At 37.6% G+C, this 17,587-nt stretch overlaps 1 protein-coding gene across 1 annotated transcript in view; it reads right to left on the minus strand.

The window, feature by feature from the left end:
- The window catches only part of PPM1E (protein phosphatase, Mg2+/Mn2+ dependent 1E), a 126,480-nt gene that overhangs the window by 16,165 nt on the left and 92,728 nt on the right, over positions 1-17,587 (minus strand). Inside the window, exon 2 of the mRNA XM_045837469.1 lies at positions 5,961-6,079. Coding sequence (XP_045693425.1) covers positions 5,961-6,079 — 119 coding nt within the window. The remainder of the gene's footprint in view (positions 1-5,960; positions 6,080-17,587) is intronic.

Genomic DNA, 17,587 nt, shown 5'->3' on the forward strand with positions numbered 1-17,587 from the left:
GGCTTTGTCCCATTGACATTTTTATATAACTAAAAAAGGGCATCTTTGAAAGAAAAGAATTTCAAAGAACACGTAAAACCTAAGGAGCTGTGTATAAGAGGGAAACTGAGGCCAAAATGTTAAACTGCCCAACATTTTGACTGGTTTAAGCAACTCCAATCTCTTTTTTTAAGCACCAGCTGCCAGAGATTGTCTCTTTCAGCCAGAAATTACCTGTCTGTATCACTCCAACCCATCTGGACCTTGCATATGGGTATATATTTGACTCAGTCATATTACAGGATGGCAGAACAATGAATGAATTCAGAAACTTTGAAGGAGAATAGAGTTGGGTGAAACAAATAACTGATTAACTATCATGATAATTACCACATTCCCAGATAATAATATAAACCATCATATCATTCTTTATCAAAGAATAATAAATAAATATTACTCTTATTATATAGACCTGGATTGTCCAATAAGGTCGCTTCCTAGCTACATGTGGCTACTTAATTTAAATAAAATTTAAAATTCAGTATTTTAGTCATATCAGCCATATTTCAGGTGCTCAATAACTGCATATAGCCAGTGGCTACCGCACTGAACAACACAGGTAGAGGACATTTCCATCGCTGTGCTGTCTCCTGGACAGTGCTGGTATAGACAGATTAAATTAGTTAGGGGAAGCAATACCAGCTTCTGCTAATATTAGTAAAACACTAGAACTGTCCACTGCCCCTCCCCGTTAGTCCTCCTCTTATCTTCCCACTACTATTTGTTCACATCATCTTTGAAAGCTCTTACCACAGCCTCTAACAATAGGTAATATTTTGGGGGTATTTGCTACATTCTGTCTCCAGAACATTTCACAAACAGATAAAACCATTCTCAATCCCAGATATATCTGACTGTAACAACCATCTTCTACATTTCCTAAATTAGACTGCAGATAGAAACTGTTTCTTGATTTTCCTTGATTAGTCATAGTATAGTACCTAGCAGATAGCAGGGTTCATTAGATGTTTATGGAATAAATGAACATGCAAACTTATAAAAATTATATAATCACTAAAATGTTAAAGTATTTGTATGCTTCTTGATCACCTATTCTGCTCCACTGATCTTTCCATCTATTTCTACAATGGTGCCATTCTTTTAAAATTACTATAACTTTATACATGAGAATATCACATGGACTAGTTTTCCTGTCTATTATCCTTAATTTTATTTTATTTAAAGATTTTATTTATTTTTAGAGAGGAAGGGGAGGAGAAAGAAAGGGAGAGAAACATCAAAGTACACACTGATTGGTTGCCTCTCGCACACCCCCTACTGGGGAGCTGGCCCACAACCCAGGCATGAGCCCTGACTGGGAATCGAACAGGCAACCTTTTAGTTTGCAGGCTCAACCCACTAAGCCACACCAACCAGGGCGTACTATCCTTAATTTTAAAAGATATCACTTTGCTTTGACATGTTTATTCTTCTAGATGAACTTTCTAATTATTTTGCCAACTGTTAGGGGAGAAACCAGTTGCCATTGTGTTTGGGACCATATTAAATTGATAAAGTTATTTGGGAGAAAGTTACATTTTTTTCATACTGAGTTTCTCCAGCAACAAGCTATATGGTTTCACTAATTTAAATCCTTTTTTATATTGCTCAATAGAGTTTTAACATAGGTCCTTCATATTTCTTAATGAATTTATTCCTCATTATTTTATTTTTTTTATTTGCCATTTTGAGTCTGAACTTCACTTTGATGTGTTATTTGCCACCTAGAAAACATTTCTCTTTCTACCAGGAACATTCCTTCTCTATTCTCAGTCCATGTGCAGAGGAGGTCCAGACAATTAGAAAATCATATCCCTATGCCCATGATTGGTTCAGGAATGGGAAATTAATACAAGCTGGGCTGATTAGAGTAAATCTTGTGACTTACATAAGAGCAACTGAGGAAAATTACACTTATTTTCCTGCTTGATTTGAACCTGGGCAGATGAAGACCTGGTGCTCCTAACAGTTGTCTTGACACACTGCATGGAGCCTGAAAATAAAACCAAAATGAAAGAGAGTACAGCTGAGAATTGGAGAAATGCCAGGTTCTGATGACATTATGTGAAGCCTTGAATCTAGCTGTGTAGTCCTTACCCTGAAGGGCAGCCAATAAATTCTGTTTTGCTGAAGCCTGTGTGTTAGTGGCCACTTGGCAACCAAAATATTCTGGAGTATATACATACATTAAACATAGATGCTAGATTTTGGCTTGGGCCAGATTCTTTTCTACAATTTCCAAGATGTATTCATCTAGTTCTATTTTACTGACTATATTTTAAAATTAAGAGATACTGAATTTTATCAAATGCCTCTGGGCAGTTTTAGAGGTTATTCTGTTTGCTTTTTTTCTTTTGGCTATTAACATATAAATTAGGTTGTTCATGGCTATTTCACCAGCACAGTGCTAAGTATATGGCAGGCTCTCAAAAAAGTATTCATCAAATGAGTTAACTGTTGTACTCACTGTTACCAGAATTTTACTTACTATATTTAAAATATAGGTTACTAAGATTGATCTCTCATTTCCTTTTTAAATTTTGTCTCAGACCCCTGATCTAAGTTTTGGTATCACTGTTATGCTGTAAAAATTTTTTCTTTTTATAAAATTAAATAATTTACTTTAAAAAGCATTGGAATTATCTGTCTTTGATCATTTGAAATTGTTCACCTGTACAATCACCTACTCCTTTTTCTTTTGCAAAGATAGCTAGCTCCTTAACAATCTTACCAATGTCTTTTTTCTTACCAGGTTTTCAAATTTATTCATTCGGTATTTTAATAGTTCTTTTAATTTCCTCTGTATTAGTGATCATTTCCCCCTTCTTGTTTCTAATTTTTACATGGGGATATTTCAAATTGATTTTAGGTTGTCTGGACAGGCATTACTTCTAAATTAAATCTGTACCAACATAAGCAAGCTTGTTTAGCAAACCTTCTGTTAGGGATGATAGAAACATGAGAAGAACTTTAAGGATTTTTTAAATTATATTTTATTGCTATTTATTTTAAATTATATTATATGCTATTACAGTTGTCCCAATTCTTCCCTCTTTGCCCCCCCCCCCTCCAACCAGTACCTCCTACCCCCTCAGGCAATCCCCCTACCATTGTTTATGTCCATGGGTAATGCTATAAGTTCTTGGTTACTCCATTTCCTATACTGTACTTTATATCACCGTGGCTATTCAGTGACTACCTAATTGTACCTCTTTTTTTTTTAAGATTTATTTTTCTTTTTTTAGAGAGGGAAGGGAGAGAGGGAGAGAGCGGGAGAGAAACATCAATGTGTGGTTGCTGGGGGCCGTAGCCTGCAACCCAGGCATGTGCCCTGGCTGGGAACCGAACCTGCGATACTTTGGTTCGCAGCCTGCACTCAATCCACTGAGATAGATAGCCCTATGCCAGCCAGGGCTAATTGTACTTCTTAAACCCCTCACCTCTTCACCCATTCCCCTACATTCTCCTCCCATCCGGCAACCATCAAAATGCTCCCCATATCCATGATTCTGTCTCTGTTCTTGTTTGCTTAGTTTGTTTTCTAGATACAATTGTTGATAAGTATGCATTTATTGCCATTTTATTGTTCATAGTTTTGATTTTCTTTTCTTAAATAAATCCCTTTAACATTTCATATAATAATGGTTTGGTGAGAGTTTTTTTAAAGACAAAAGGAATTTCAGTGGGGACTTGAATACCTTTAAGCCAGTAACAGCAGGCCTTATTCAGTGTGTTCATTTCCCACTCTGATTATGGAGAAATACATGCCCTGTAGATATTCTCCTCAGTGCAGTTCACATTGAGTGATTTGGATTAAACCAGGGGTGTCAAACTCATTTTCACTGGGGGCCATATCAGCCTTGTGGTTGCCTTCAAAGGGCCAAATGTAGTTTTAGGACTGTGTAAATGTGACTTCTTAACTAGGGGCAAGGAGCTCGGTGTTGCCTCTAGGTAGAAACGAGGTGCTGGACTGGATAAAACAAGGTGGAGGACCGGATTTGGCCCTCGGGCCTTGTATTTGCCACCTGTGGGTTAAACAGATTAAGGACTTGCAAATAGTCTTGAATTATTGTAATTTCTTGGAAAGATATAAGATCAGAATGATCAATAACAACACCAAACGAAAAAAAAAAACCTTCATTTCACTTTTGCTATCTTAAGGGGAAGGGATGTCAGAAAATTCTTACAAAGTAGGCATGTAGGGCAACACTTCGATCTTGCTACTTTAAGTGTTCTCCTGCAGAGAACAGTATAGAAAATTAGTATATAAATAACTGCTGCTTGAAATAGAAAATAAAATTAAAAAGAATGTGAAAAAGAGAAAATTGTTCAAAGTAGTAGTATACTCCCTAACAGCTATAAATTACTCATACGTTTGTTTTAAACAATTTGGCAGCTTCCTTCACTTTTTTAAAAGAGATTTTTTTTATTGATTGATAGATAGATAGGAGAAGGGAAGGAGAAAGAGAAGGAGAGAAATATTGATGCTTGAGAGAAATATTGATTGGCTGCCTCTCATACTCCAACTGTAGACCTGGCCTGCAACCCAGGCATGTGCCCTGACTAGGAATCGAACCAATGACCTTTTAGTTTGCTGGATGATGCCCAGCCCACTGAGCCACACCAGTTAGGGGAATTACTCATGAATCTTAATGTCACTGTACTGAGCTGGAGCTGAGTCAGCCTGGCTGCAATGAAGCAGAATTTAATCTCCCTCCCCTTGTCATTAGAGGACTTTTACTTCATGCATCAGGACCACAGGAAAGAACAATGCTTTGTAGGAGGAATTACAACTGACTTGCCTCTGGAATAATCTGGTTCCAAGTGAATCAATTACTCTCAATAAAAACAAGCAGAGGAATTCCCTCTTTACCAATTCTCTGTAAAAAATGATCTAGAGAGCCCTGGCTGACATAGCTCAGTGGATTGAGCATGGGCCTGTGAACCAAAGGGTTGCCAGTTCGATTCCCAGTCAGGGAACATGTCTGGGTTGCAGGCCAGGTCCCTAGTAGAGGGTGTGCGAGAGGCAACCAATCGATGTGCACATTGATGTTTCTCTCCCTCTCTTTCTCCTTCCCTTACTTCCCTACCCCTCTATCTAAAAATAAATAAATAAAATCTTTTAAAAATTATCTAGAGAGATAAAGGAAGAACAGGAATGTTTACCGTTATACCTGCCTCAGATTCTCTGGAATCTAGCCACTTTGATTCATTAATGTATGCTCTGCTCCTTATGCACCATGTTTAAAGGCAAATGCTTAAAACAGAATAGAATGAAATATTAAAATTCCTTAATGATTTTGAGTAGTAACTCCCAATTTTTTATAAAAATCAGTAAGCCTGTCAAATATGTGTAAGTCTAATACATTAATAAATATGCCTTCTTTAATAAATAAAGCCTCATAATTTGGGGAAAAAAGAAGTACAATGATCCATGCAATTAAATCACATTTTGCATTGCTGTCATAAAGGGCTGTATTTATATAAAATTTAGTATAATTAATGAGGTTTCCTGAATTTTTATATCTGACTTGTTTTTTACTTGGAGTCTTAAAAGTAAGCTAAAATTTTAAATAGGTTTTGCTTAAACTCTCCTCTCCCTCACTCATCTTTTCTGTTGTCTTCACATTTCTCACTTTACTCTTCCTGTTTGTCTAGATATTAATGATAATATCCTTTTATGATAATATCTTTCTCCAATTACCTTGACATATTTTCAAAATATACCTGTAGTTTTCTGTTTTTTCTCCTTTTATTAGTTGGAAAAAAGAAATTTTTTGCATTTTTTCCTCTTGCTACTACTATACAATTAATCAGTAGGTAACCATAACTAGAATTAGTATTTGACAGACATTTCTGTGGATCACTACACAGGAGAAGATTTTAATATTTACAAACAAATAATGTAGAATGGTACTCACCCACACTCCCTTCTGTGCTATCTGTTTCCTTTGGGATGTAATGTGCAGAAAGATCACTCTGAAGGACTTCGTCTGATGTGGCTCTGGCTAAAGCAGCAGCCAAAAAGGAAGGGCAATTGCTGAAAGAGAAAAATAAAAGGCTATTTCAGTAAGAGTTAAGAAATAGTACATTCAACATTATTAATAATTACTTATTAATTTATTGCCTCAAAACAAAACTATACCTTTAAACAATATTCAACACACATTTACTGAGTGCATATTATGAGCCAGACACTCTGCCTATGCACTGAGTGCATATACTGGTGAACAACACAGAAGTAGCCCCTGACCTAGTGAAGCGTACAGTCTAAATAGAGACATATGATAAGTAGACAAATATGATATAACTTAAAATTGGGACAAGTTTTCTAAAGGAAACACACAGGATACAGTGAAAGAGAATAAGAGACCGAGTACCTACTTAGAATGGTCAGGAATACCCTAACTTTAAGGACGAGAAAGCCTCGGTTATGTGGAGGTGGGAATTTTGGAGAGAATACTCCAGGCAGAGAAAACAGTATGTGTACAGACCCTTCCTGAGAGTTTGGTATGTTTAAGGAACTGAAAGAAGCCCAGAGAAAATGAAGTATAGTGCGTAAGGGAGAAAATGGCAGAGACCATGGTCAGAGGAACAGGCAGAGATCAGTTACATGTACCTTTTAGACCATGGTAACAAATTAGGATTTTACACAAAGTGCAATGGGAAGTCATGAAGATTGTGAGCAAGAGAATTACACTCATTAAAATATTACTTAAAATATTAAATATTAAAGTAATATTGATTAAAATATTACTTAAAACATTAACTATTAAGGTAATATTAATTAAAATATTGCCTTGCTCCAGCAAAGGAAACAAAGGCAGCAGGAATGAAGGAGCGTGGCCAATAAGGAAACTGCTATAATCCAGGTAAGATGTGAAAAAATGAGTGTATCCTGGAGAAAGAAAATGTAGAACTTGCTGATTATTGCATGTAGAGGTAAAAGAAAAGAATTGAGGCTGAGCCCTCAGTTTTGATCTCAGCAACTAGGTACATGGTAGCATCATTCACCTAGCTGGAGAAACCAGGAAAAGAGTTAAAGTAGAAAAGGGTTCATTTGAGCATATTAAGTTGGAAATATCTACAATGTCCCAGTGAAGGTGTCAAATGGTTAGTTATGTATTCTAGCATAGAGCTCTGAGATGTTAGGAAATCATGAATGTTATGGATGATATTTAAAACTATAAAATGAGAATTGCTATGGACCAGTGACTTTTCTGTGCTTCTGTCTTCACCCTTTTGAAATAGGAAGGTTATCTTATGCCTCACCATTTTATATTGGGTAGTGGTGGCATAAGGAGTAATTTGCCTCTTTAAGTCCCCAAGTTTTCAAATCAAGTGGAACTATATTCAAGGAGCTAACACCAAGAAATTATACCCAAGGAATCTCACCTGCACCTGGACCTGACCTCAGTGAGATGAACTAAGGCTATCATGTCAGTCAGTAGCTATTCTCAACTGCCTCACATGGAATGGCACAGGCCTTCAGATGATACCAGTCTTCAGCCTGAATTCTCCAGCTGAGGCCCCAAGACATCATAGAACAGAGATAAGCTGCCCCTGCTTTGTCCAGTGTGAATTCTTAGCTCAAAGAAACTGTGAGCATAATAAATGACTGTTTTATGCCACTAAGTTTTGTGCTGTTTTATTACGCAACAACAGTAACTGAAAACCCAACATTTAAAAGCTTGGTAGAATATGAGGAACCTATAAATACTGAAAAGAAATATTAACACATTGTATGCGGGAAACGTATTTATACGTTTTACGTTGACTGGTAGTAGAGCGCGTGATAAAAACTACCCACAAACAATGTGTTAAGATAGTAAAAGGAGAACCAAGAGAGAGTATGTGAAGGAGGTCAACTATGTCCCTACTGCTGAGAGGTCAAATAAGATAAGGGGAAAATGGATACTGAATTTAATAACATAAATTATCACACATTGGGTACCAAAACAATTCAATGGAGGAAAGAACAGTCTTTTCAACAAGTGGTGCTGGGGCAGTTGGATATCCACAAGCAAAATAATCAACTTAGACTCTTTCCTTACACCATATACACAAATTTACTTAAAATGGACCATAGTCCTAAATGTAAAAGCTAAAACTATAAAAATCTCAAAAGAAGACATAGGAGTAAAACCTCATGACCTTAAACTAGGCAATGGTTTTCTTAAACACCAAAAACAAAATAAAGAATTAAACAGGACCACAAACCAAGAAAATGAAGAGACAACTCAAAATGGTAGGAAATATTTGCAAATCATATCTGATGAGGGACCAGCATCTCATCAGATAGTCTAGAGGGACTAGAATATGTAAAGAACTCTTACAACTCAATTATAGAAAGACAACCCAGTTTATAAATAGGCAAAGAATATTAGTAGCTGTTTTTTTTAAAGAAGATACATAAATGGTCAATAAGCACAAAAGATACCCAACATCACTAATCAAAACCGCAATAAGATACCACTTCACACCAAGCAGGATGACTATGATGAAAAAGAGAGAGAGAGAGAGAGAGAGAGAGGGAGGGAGGGAGGGAGGGAGGGAGGGGGAGAGGTAATAACAAGTGTTGGTGACTATGTAGAAAAATTGGTGTAGAGTATACTCTCATATACTTCTGGTAGGAATGTAAAATAGTGCAGTGGTTTTGGCAGTTCCTTAAAATGTTAAACACAAAATAACTACATGGCTCAGCAATTCCACTCATAGTTATGTATCCAAGAGAAGTAAAAACATACTTCCACACAAAACTGGTCCATGAATGTTCGTAGCAGCATTATTCATGATAGCCGAAAAGTAGAAACAACTAAATGTCCATCAACTGTTTATGGATAACTAAAAGGCAGTATATTTGTGCAACAGAATATTATTCAGCCATAAAAGGAATGAAGTATTGATACATGCTACAATGTGGATGAACCTTGAATATATATGGTAAGTGACAGAAACCAGTCACAAAAGACAACATATTGAATGATTCCACTTATATGAAAAGTCCAGAGTAGGCAAATCTATAGAAATAAAAAGTAGAGCAGTGGGGTAGCCTAGGGCTGAGGGCTAAGGTGAATAGGGAAAAACTGCTAAATGGTAGAGAGTTTCTTCTTGGGGTGATAAACATGTTCTACCTCTTAAATTGTAGTGATGACTAAACAATTCTGAAAATACTAAAACCACTGAATTGTACATGTACACTTTAAATTTGTAACTTTCATGGTACATAAATCATATTTCAAAAACAATGTTTAAAAAAGTCACTGACTTTGTCAAGAACCATTGAATAGTGGAGGTTAAAATCAGATTAGAATGGGGGTTAGTAAGTAGAAGGCATGAGGCATGGCAGCAACTGAGAGGGATATGGGGACAGGGTAAGTTTGTTGCTCTGACTGCAAAGTTCTTGGGAAGGCAAGGAGGGATGTGATCCAATCCATACATGTAAATACTGACCTTTGTTAGAATGAGGCATATTTCCTTAGTTGGAAAAGGAAGAAAATGGGTACAGATGCGAGTAGTTTTCCAGTTTCTTGATAGGAAAATAAAGAAGTTCCCATCTAATGGTTTAACTGACCAATAACTTATTGAGGCTTACAATGTTCCAGGTATTGTTCTAGTACACAGGATATATATGCCCCAAAACCCCTGCCGCCTTCAGGGATTACATTCTACAGTATGGCTTCTCAATGAACTATGAGACTAGGCCAGTAGTTCTCAAACTTTTGCATGCATCAGACTAACCTGCAGACTTGTTAAAATGGGTTGCTGGGACCCAACCCTAGGATTTCTGACTCAGTAGGCCTAGGATTCTCATTTCTCACAAGCTCCTACATAATGTTTGTGTGGCTGGTCTGGAGACCACACTGGGAGAACCACTGGGTTCTGTCACCAACTGGGTGGTGAGGATAGAAAGCACATAGGGAGAAGGAATGAAGAGAAAGTAGATATAAAATAGTCATATCAGAGAATAGCAGGACTGTCAAACAGTGCCAAGAGATTATTGGAAGTTTGAGATAATTTTTTAATAAAACCACTCTTTCTTTCTGGTTGTATGATTTTCTCCATCTATGTTCACGTGCTGGAACATGTGTAGGTAAAAAGAATTGTTTAGTTCATCAAGATTTGGGGTTTTGCGGGTGGGTACTATAAAGAAGAGACATGGGAATTGAATGTACTTATATTTTTAAGGATGTGATTAGAATGTTTAACCACAGACTACTGGCTAAAAAAGGGCATGAGTTGAGACTTCCGGCAAGATGGAGGAATAGGTGGACGCACCGTACCTCCTCGCACAACCAAGATTAGAACAACAATAAATTACGGTCAGCATAACACACAGAACTGACAGAGGATTTATCTGAATGGAAGTTGGACAGCCAAGAAGTTGTAGACCCGTACATCCAGACTGGTAGGAGACTACGAGCCGAGCGGGCGCGGGGCTGGCGCGGGTAGGCGGCGTGCGGAGGTTGGGGAAAGTTTGGCGCGGAATCGGCACGACAGCCATCCGGGGCGCAAGAACGCAGTGGTGATCCCTGAGTGCGCAAGCTGCGGCTGGCGGACCCAGTGAGGCAGCGATTGTGCACCAGGGCAGAGCTCGCAGCCCAGGAGCCCGGGGAAGGGTCTGGGCCCAGGAGAACTGAACTGGCGCCATTGATTCCCTCCCGTCCCTGCTCCCGCCCCCACATATAATGTCACAATCTAGCGACTGGGGCGCCCAGCCCCGGTGAACACCTAAGGCTCCGCCCCCCACCGTAACAAGAGCGACCAGACCGGAAAAAAAAAAAAAATAGAGACAGGGAAAGACATAAGACATGTGTACAACAGAGCAGATCAGTCCCCCAGGACTCATCCTTTTGAGCGACCAAGAAATAGCCAATCTATCAGATGCACAGTTCAAAACGCTGGTAATCAGAAAGCTCACGGAATTGGTTGATTTTGGGTGCAATTTAGATGAAAGGATGCAGGTTACCATAAAAGAGATGCAGGAAGATATGCGGAGGAGAGCCAATAGAGACAGGAAGGTATCTGAGTCTCAAAACAATACAGTGGACCAGAAGGAAGATAGAATCAATCAAGCAGGAAAGCATGATGAAATAAGAATTCAAAAAATTGAGGAGAGCCTTGGGAACATCCAAGACACCTTTAAACGTTCCAACATTAGAATTATAGGGGTACCAGAAGGGGAGGAGCAACAAGTGGAAAACTTATTTGAACAAATAATAAAGGAGAACTTCCGCAATCTGGCAAAGGGAACAGTCTTCCAAGAAATCCAAGAAGCTCAGAGAGCCCCAAAGAAGTTGGACCCAAGAAGAAACACACCAAGGCACATCATAATTACATTAGCCAAGGTAAAAACGAAGGAGAGAATCCTAGAAGCAGCAAGAGATAAGGGGACAGTAACCTACAAAGGAGTTCCCATCAGACTGTCAGCTGATTTTTCCAAAGAGACCTTACAGGCAAGAAGGGGCTGGAAAGAAATATTCCAAGTCATGAAAGACAAGGACCTACATCCCAGATTGCTCTATCCAGCAAAGCTCTCATGTAGAATGGAAGGGAAGATAAAATGCTTTTCAGATAAGATCAAATTAAAGGAGTTCATCATCACCAAGCCCTTATTTTATGAAATGCTAAAGGGACTTATCTAAGAAAAGAAGATAAAGAAAAGACATGTATAGTAAAGGACAGCAAACTCACAATTATTAACAACCACACCTAAAGCAAAACCAAAAGAAACTAAGTAAACAACTAGAACAGGAACAGAACCACAGAAATGGAGGGCACATGGAGGGCTAGCAGCAGGCGGGTGGGAGGAGGGGAGGGGGGGAAAGGTATAGAGAATAAGTAGCATAGAATGTAGGTTGAAAATAGATAGGGAGAGGGCAAGAATAGTACAGGAAAGGTAGAAGCTAAAGAACTCATAAGAATGACACATGGACGTGAACTAAAGGGTGGGGAACGTGGGTGGGAGAGGGGGTACAGGGTGGAGGGGAGAGAAGGGGGGAAATGGGACAAATGTAATAGCATAATCAATAAAATATATTAAAAAAAAGGGCATGAGTTGCAAATCAATGTGGTCTAAACATAATTAAAAAACTGTAGTGGGAGTATTTGGGCACATAACATAGAAGGACAGAATGTTGTAGTCTGAGAATAAAATGCTTGTTGATATGATTTTGGAGCTGATGTAATTTTTGTGATAACAAGGTTTAGGTAAGACCAGGAAAATGAATGGTTTAGAAAGAGATCAAATAACAACATTTATATTCTAAATCATGAAAGCAAAAAAAACCTTAGAAAATTCTATTTTTCATCAGTATTTCTCAAATTGTAGGTTGTGACCCATTAGTGTGTAATAAAATCAATTTATGAATTATGACCAGTATTTTTTAAAAGGAAATAGAATAGGGTACATGAGGAAAGGCTAAATATTTCAGATTACATATATTTATATACACACACAGAGAGAATCCTGATTTTAATGAAAAAAAATGGAAAGCTATTGCCTTTTAATAATTATGAAGTAGCCCTGGCTCATTTAGCTCAGTGGATTGAGCTTGAGTCTGTGAACCAAAGGGTTACCAGTTTGACTCCCAGTCAGGGCACATGCCTGGGTTGCGGGACAGGTCCCCAGTAGGGGGTGCGTGAGGCAACCACACATTGATGTTTCTCTCCCTCTCTCCCTTCCCTTCTCTCTAAAAATAAATAAGTAAAATAAATAATTATGAAATAAATTGATGGCACCCTTTGAAATCCAAATGATTTATGAACAGTATTATCTTTCTTCCTTTCATGCTAAGTTAATTGAATTTTTCCTGTGGGTCAAAATTTTCCTTCATACACTTGAATTCTTTGTCAGCGTTGCTTGTCTTTACCTTTCAATAACATTTTACTATAAAAAAACTGAGCACATACAAATATTTTGTTTAAGTGGACTTTATACTAATGGTATAACATTTACTTGGTCCATTGGTTTGTTTTAAAACTTATATTTAAAATTATCTGAAAACCTTTATTGTACTTTTGTTTCCCAGAGTTTTTTTAAAAGGGTATTTTTAAATATATCTTATTGGTTATGGTATTATAGTTGTCCCATTTTTCCTCCCCTTTATTCCCTTTGGCCCTGCACACCTCTCCCACCAGCATTCCCCCCTCTCTTAGTTCATGTCCATTGATCATACATGTAAGTTCTTCGGCTTCTCCATTTCCTATACTATTCTTAACCTCCCCTGTCTATTCTGTACCTACCATTTAGGCTTCTTATTCCCTGTACCTTTTCTACCATTCTCTCCCCTCACACTCCCCACTGATAACCCTCCATGTGATCTCCATTTCTGTGATTCTGTTCCTGTTCTAGTTGTTTGCTTAGTTTTTTTTCCTTCAGTTCAGTTGCTCATAATTGTGTTTGTTGTCATTTTAATGTTCATATTTTTGATTATCATCTTTTTCTTAGATCAGCCCCTTTAACATTTCATATAATAAAGGCTTGGTGATAGCCCTGGCTGGCGTAGCTCAGTGGATTGAGCACGGCTGCAAACCAAAGTGTCACAGGTTCGATTCCCAGTCAGGGTACATGCCTGGGTTGCAGGCCATGACTCCCAGCAACCGCACATTGATGTTTCTCTCTCTCTTTCCCCTTCCCTTCCCTCTCTAAAAATAAATAAATAAAATCTTTAAAAAAAAGAAAGTAACACATTGACATTTAAAAAATAAATAAATTTTAAAAAATGAATGCAATTGTGTTGAGCTACCGGTCTAAAATGGGAGGAAAAGAAACCAAATTCTTAAAAAAAAAAAAAAAAAGGCTTGGTGATGATGAACTCCTTTAACTTGACCTTATCTGGGAAGCACTTTATCTGCCCTTCCATTCTAAATGATAGCTTTGCTGGACAGATAAATCTTGGATGTAAGTCCTTGCCTTTCATGACTTGGAATACTTCTTTCCAGCCCCTTCTTGCCTGGAAGGTTTCTTTGGAGATATCAGCTGACAGTCTGATGGGAACTCCATTGTAGGTAACTGTCTCCTTTTCTCTTTCTGCTTTTAGGATTCTCTCCTTATCTTTATTCTTGGCTAGTGTAATTATGATGTGCCTTGGTATGTGCTTCCTTGGGTCCAACTTCTTTGGGACTCTATGAGCTACCTGGGCTTCCTGGAAGTCTATTTCCTTTGCCAGCTTAGGGAAGTTCTCTTTCATTATTTTTTCAAATAAGTTTTCAATTTCTTGCTCTTCCTCTTCTCCTTCTGGCACCCCTATGATTCAGATGTTGGAACGTGTAAAGATGTCCTGGAGGTTCCTAAGCCTCTCCTCATTTTTTTGAATTCTTGTTTCTTCATTCTGTTCTGGTTGAATGTTTATTTCTTCCTTCTGGTCCAAATGTTTGATTTGAGTCTCAGTTCCCTGCCCATCACTATTGGTTCCCTGTACATTTTCCTTTATTTCATTTTGCACAGCCTTTACTTCTTCCTCTATTTTGCAACCATACTCAGTCATTTCTGTGAGCATCCTGATTAACAGTATTTTGAACTATGTATCTGATATGTTGGCGATCTCTTCAAGCTTAGTTCTGTTTTTGGAGCTTTGATCTGTTCTTTCATTCGGGCCATTTTTTATTTTTTTTGTGTCAGCACGCCTTTTTTGTAGTAAGGGACGAAGCCTTAGGTATTTGCCCACATCACTGGGTTGTGGAGCTGTATGTGGGGGAGGGGTCAGAGAGGGAACAGTGCATCTTGCTCGGCTCCTGGCTGGCTTTCAGTCACTTCCTCCACTACCCATTGGGCCCTTCTGGTGCTGATTCCCAGGTGGGTGGGTTTGTGTAAATTCTAGGACCCTGTGGGTCTCTCCAATGAACTCCCCTGTGGGGCTGGGGTTTATCCCAATGCCACAACTCCCACCGTTTTTTATAGTCCGAGATTTTGAGCCTTTATTTCCCTATGCTGGAACCCTGGGTTGCATGGTCTGTCTCCCTCCCCAGTTTTTCCTCCCAGTTTAATCTGCATGCAAATGTGGGATTTCCCAGTCTGCCAGCAGCCACCTTGCCTGTCTAGTCCTCCAGTCACCACCTTGCTTCCAGTCCTCTCCAATCCGGCTGCCAGTCTCTGCCCCTCCTATCTGTCTGGATGAATGTTTCTTTATTAACTTCTTGATTGTCGGACTTTCATACAGTATGATTTTCTGGCAGTTATGACTATTTTTTGTTTTAAAATTTGCTGTTGTCCTTCTTTTGGTTGTGTGAGGAGGCAAAGTATATCTATCTATGCCTCTCTCTTGGCCAGAAACAAAGAAAAAAAAAAGGATATCTTTTGTGTAAATATTAAACTATCTGGATCTAGGTTCACCAAAGGTAAGACTATGAAAACTTCAAGAATAAGGCAAGAACCATTAGTCTCGTCAATGTGTCATCCACAATACATTTTTAGTCACAGCTAATGTAATTTTTTACCTTTTGTCAGACAGAATGAAAATATTTTCAGTGAAGTAGGGAGGAAGATTAGCTGACTAATAGCTAGATGTAAAACATCAAGGTAGAGGCTGCACCCACATCCGCCATTCCTACATGTCGGAAAGCTATCAGCAGAATAAGTTCTTGTGGTTTTGACTCTGAATTGAAAGTGATTATGTCTAAAAAATCAGAATTGCAAATATATTTTAAAACATAGTCACATCAGAGAAAATTTGATACAACTCAAATAACAGCTTATCATTAAAGCTTGTCATTTTCAAGAGAACTACCAAGAGTGAACAACATGATAATAACATAGCAAACTGCATTTTTTCATCATTTCTCATTCAGTGCAGAGATCTTGATACAGAAGGTTCTAAAGTTAAGCAAATGTATTATATAGAAAATATCAGAGAAGGGCCAATACTCATGGCAATTTGGAGAGCTGGGGTTACAAATGTTAATATATTGAGAACATTGCTGGAGTATGATTAGAAGTTGTTTTGTTTTTTGTTTTAACTTTTGCAGTGTGTGTCATTTTGGGGCACTGGCTCTTTTGAAGTCAAATTAATCTAGCCAGGCCCCTCAAGTACAGTCCAAAAATGAACCTTTGCTATTTGTTAAAAGATGTAGCTAAGGCGCTTATCATTCCTATCTTCAAGTAATTCACGTCCTGACAAGAGGAAATGTGTTTTTATACCAACTTGTTAGTTTGTTTGTTTTAGATATCAAAGTGCAGACTTTATATACTCATAGATAAAAATAAAATCCTTGTCTAGTTTATGTCTAAGTCACATGTAAACTATATGTATAACTACCTCTGAATAATGCTTAAGTATCATTAATAGGGGTCCACTTAATTTTAATTTTTAAGTTCAGTCACATAAACATTCCACTTTATTAAAGGTAAATGCTACCTTTATTAAAGGTAGTTATGTTAATGAATACATGCATGTGTATTTGAATTTCTGTGTATAATGACTTTCTCAATGTTATATATTATAAAGCAAAAGTCCAGACTCTATTAAGTTTCATAAACTAAACTCTAAACAAGGCACAGATTTTATTTTAAAGTAACAATATGTGTTCTTCGGACACACACAAGATAATACATAAAACTCAAATTCATGAATATTCTGACTGTTCTTCCCTACTGCTCACATTGGCTAGTGTCACCTTTATCCTCAAAATATTTATCTGGGTAGGTCAATCTTGACGCTTCAGTTCTATTTCAAAAATAACCACAGCCCAAAATATGTTTGGAAGATTCTGAATTACAAAAATACAACTGCATTCTAATGCAGCAGTTCAGTTCAGTACTTGTCAAAGTTTACATAAATCATTTTATTTTGTTTTATTTTAAATCAGTCTTTTTCCAAATTAGACATTTAAAAAGCCATATAGTATATCTGGGAGTAGTATTTAAGGGTGAAACAGATGTTAAATCTCTGTTATGAACTGAAAGTTTATGTCCCCCTCCCTCAAATTCATATTTTGAAATTCTAATCCCTAATATGATGGTAACTGGAGATGGGACCTTTGAACAGTGATTATAGGCCATGAGGGTTGGGGCCTCATGAATGGGATTACTGCCCTTACAAAAGCACTCTCACCCCTTAAACCATATGAGGACAACAAGGAGAAAACAGTCATCTAAGAACCACAAAGTACAGCATCACTAGACAGCAAATCTGCCAGCACCATGATCTTGGACACTGCAGCCTCCAGAACTGTGAGAAATAAATTTTTATTGTTTATAAACCATCCAATCTATGGTAATTTTAATTGCAGGTCAAACAGACTGAGACAATCATTACGGGAGCTACCCAAATCATTATCATGATTAGTGGATATGGGCATTAATTATTACATACAGGTCTTTGTTCTTATAGATTTTTTTAGGTTTCTTTAATTATTTTCTAATTACAGTTGCCATACAATATTATATTAGTTTCAGGTATACAACATAGCAATTAGACATTTTTATACCTTACAAGGTGATCACTTAGATCAGTCTAGTAACCATCTGACACATATATAGTTATTACAATATTATTAACCATATTACCCATGAGGTACTTTGTATCCCAGTGACTATTTTTATAACTGG

Source organism: Phyllostomus hastatus, unplaced genomic scaffold (assembly GCF_019186645.2).
Source record: "Phyllostomus hastatus isolate PE091 unplaced genomic scaffold, TTU_PhHast_1.1 phas_contig_210, whole genome shotgun sequence".
Lineage (NCBI taxonomy): Eukaryota > Metazoa > Chordata > Mammalia > Chiroptera > Phyllostomidae > Phyllostomus > Phyllostomus hastatus.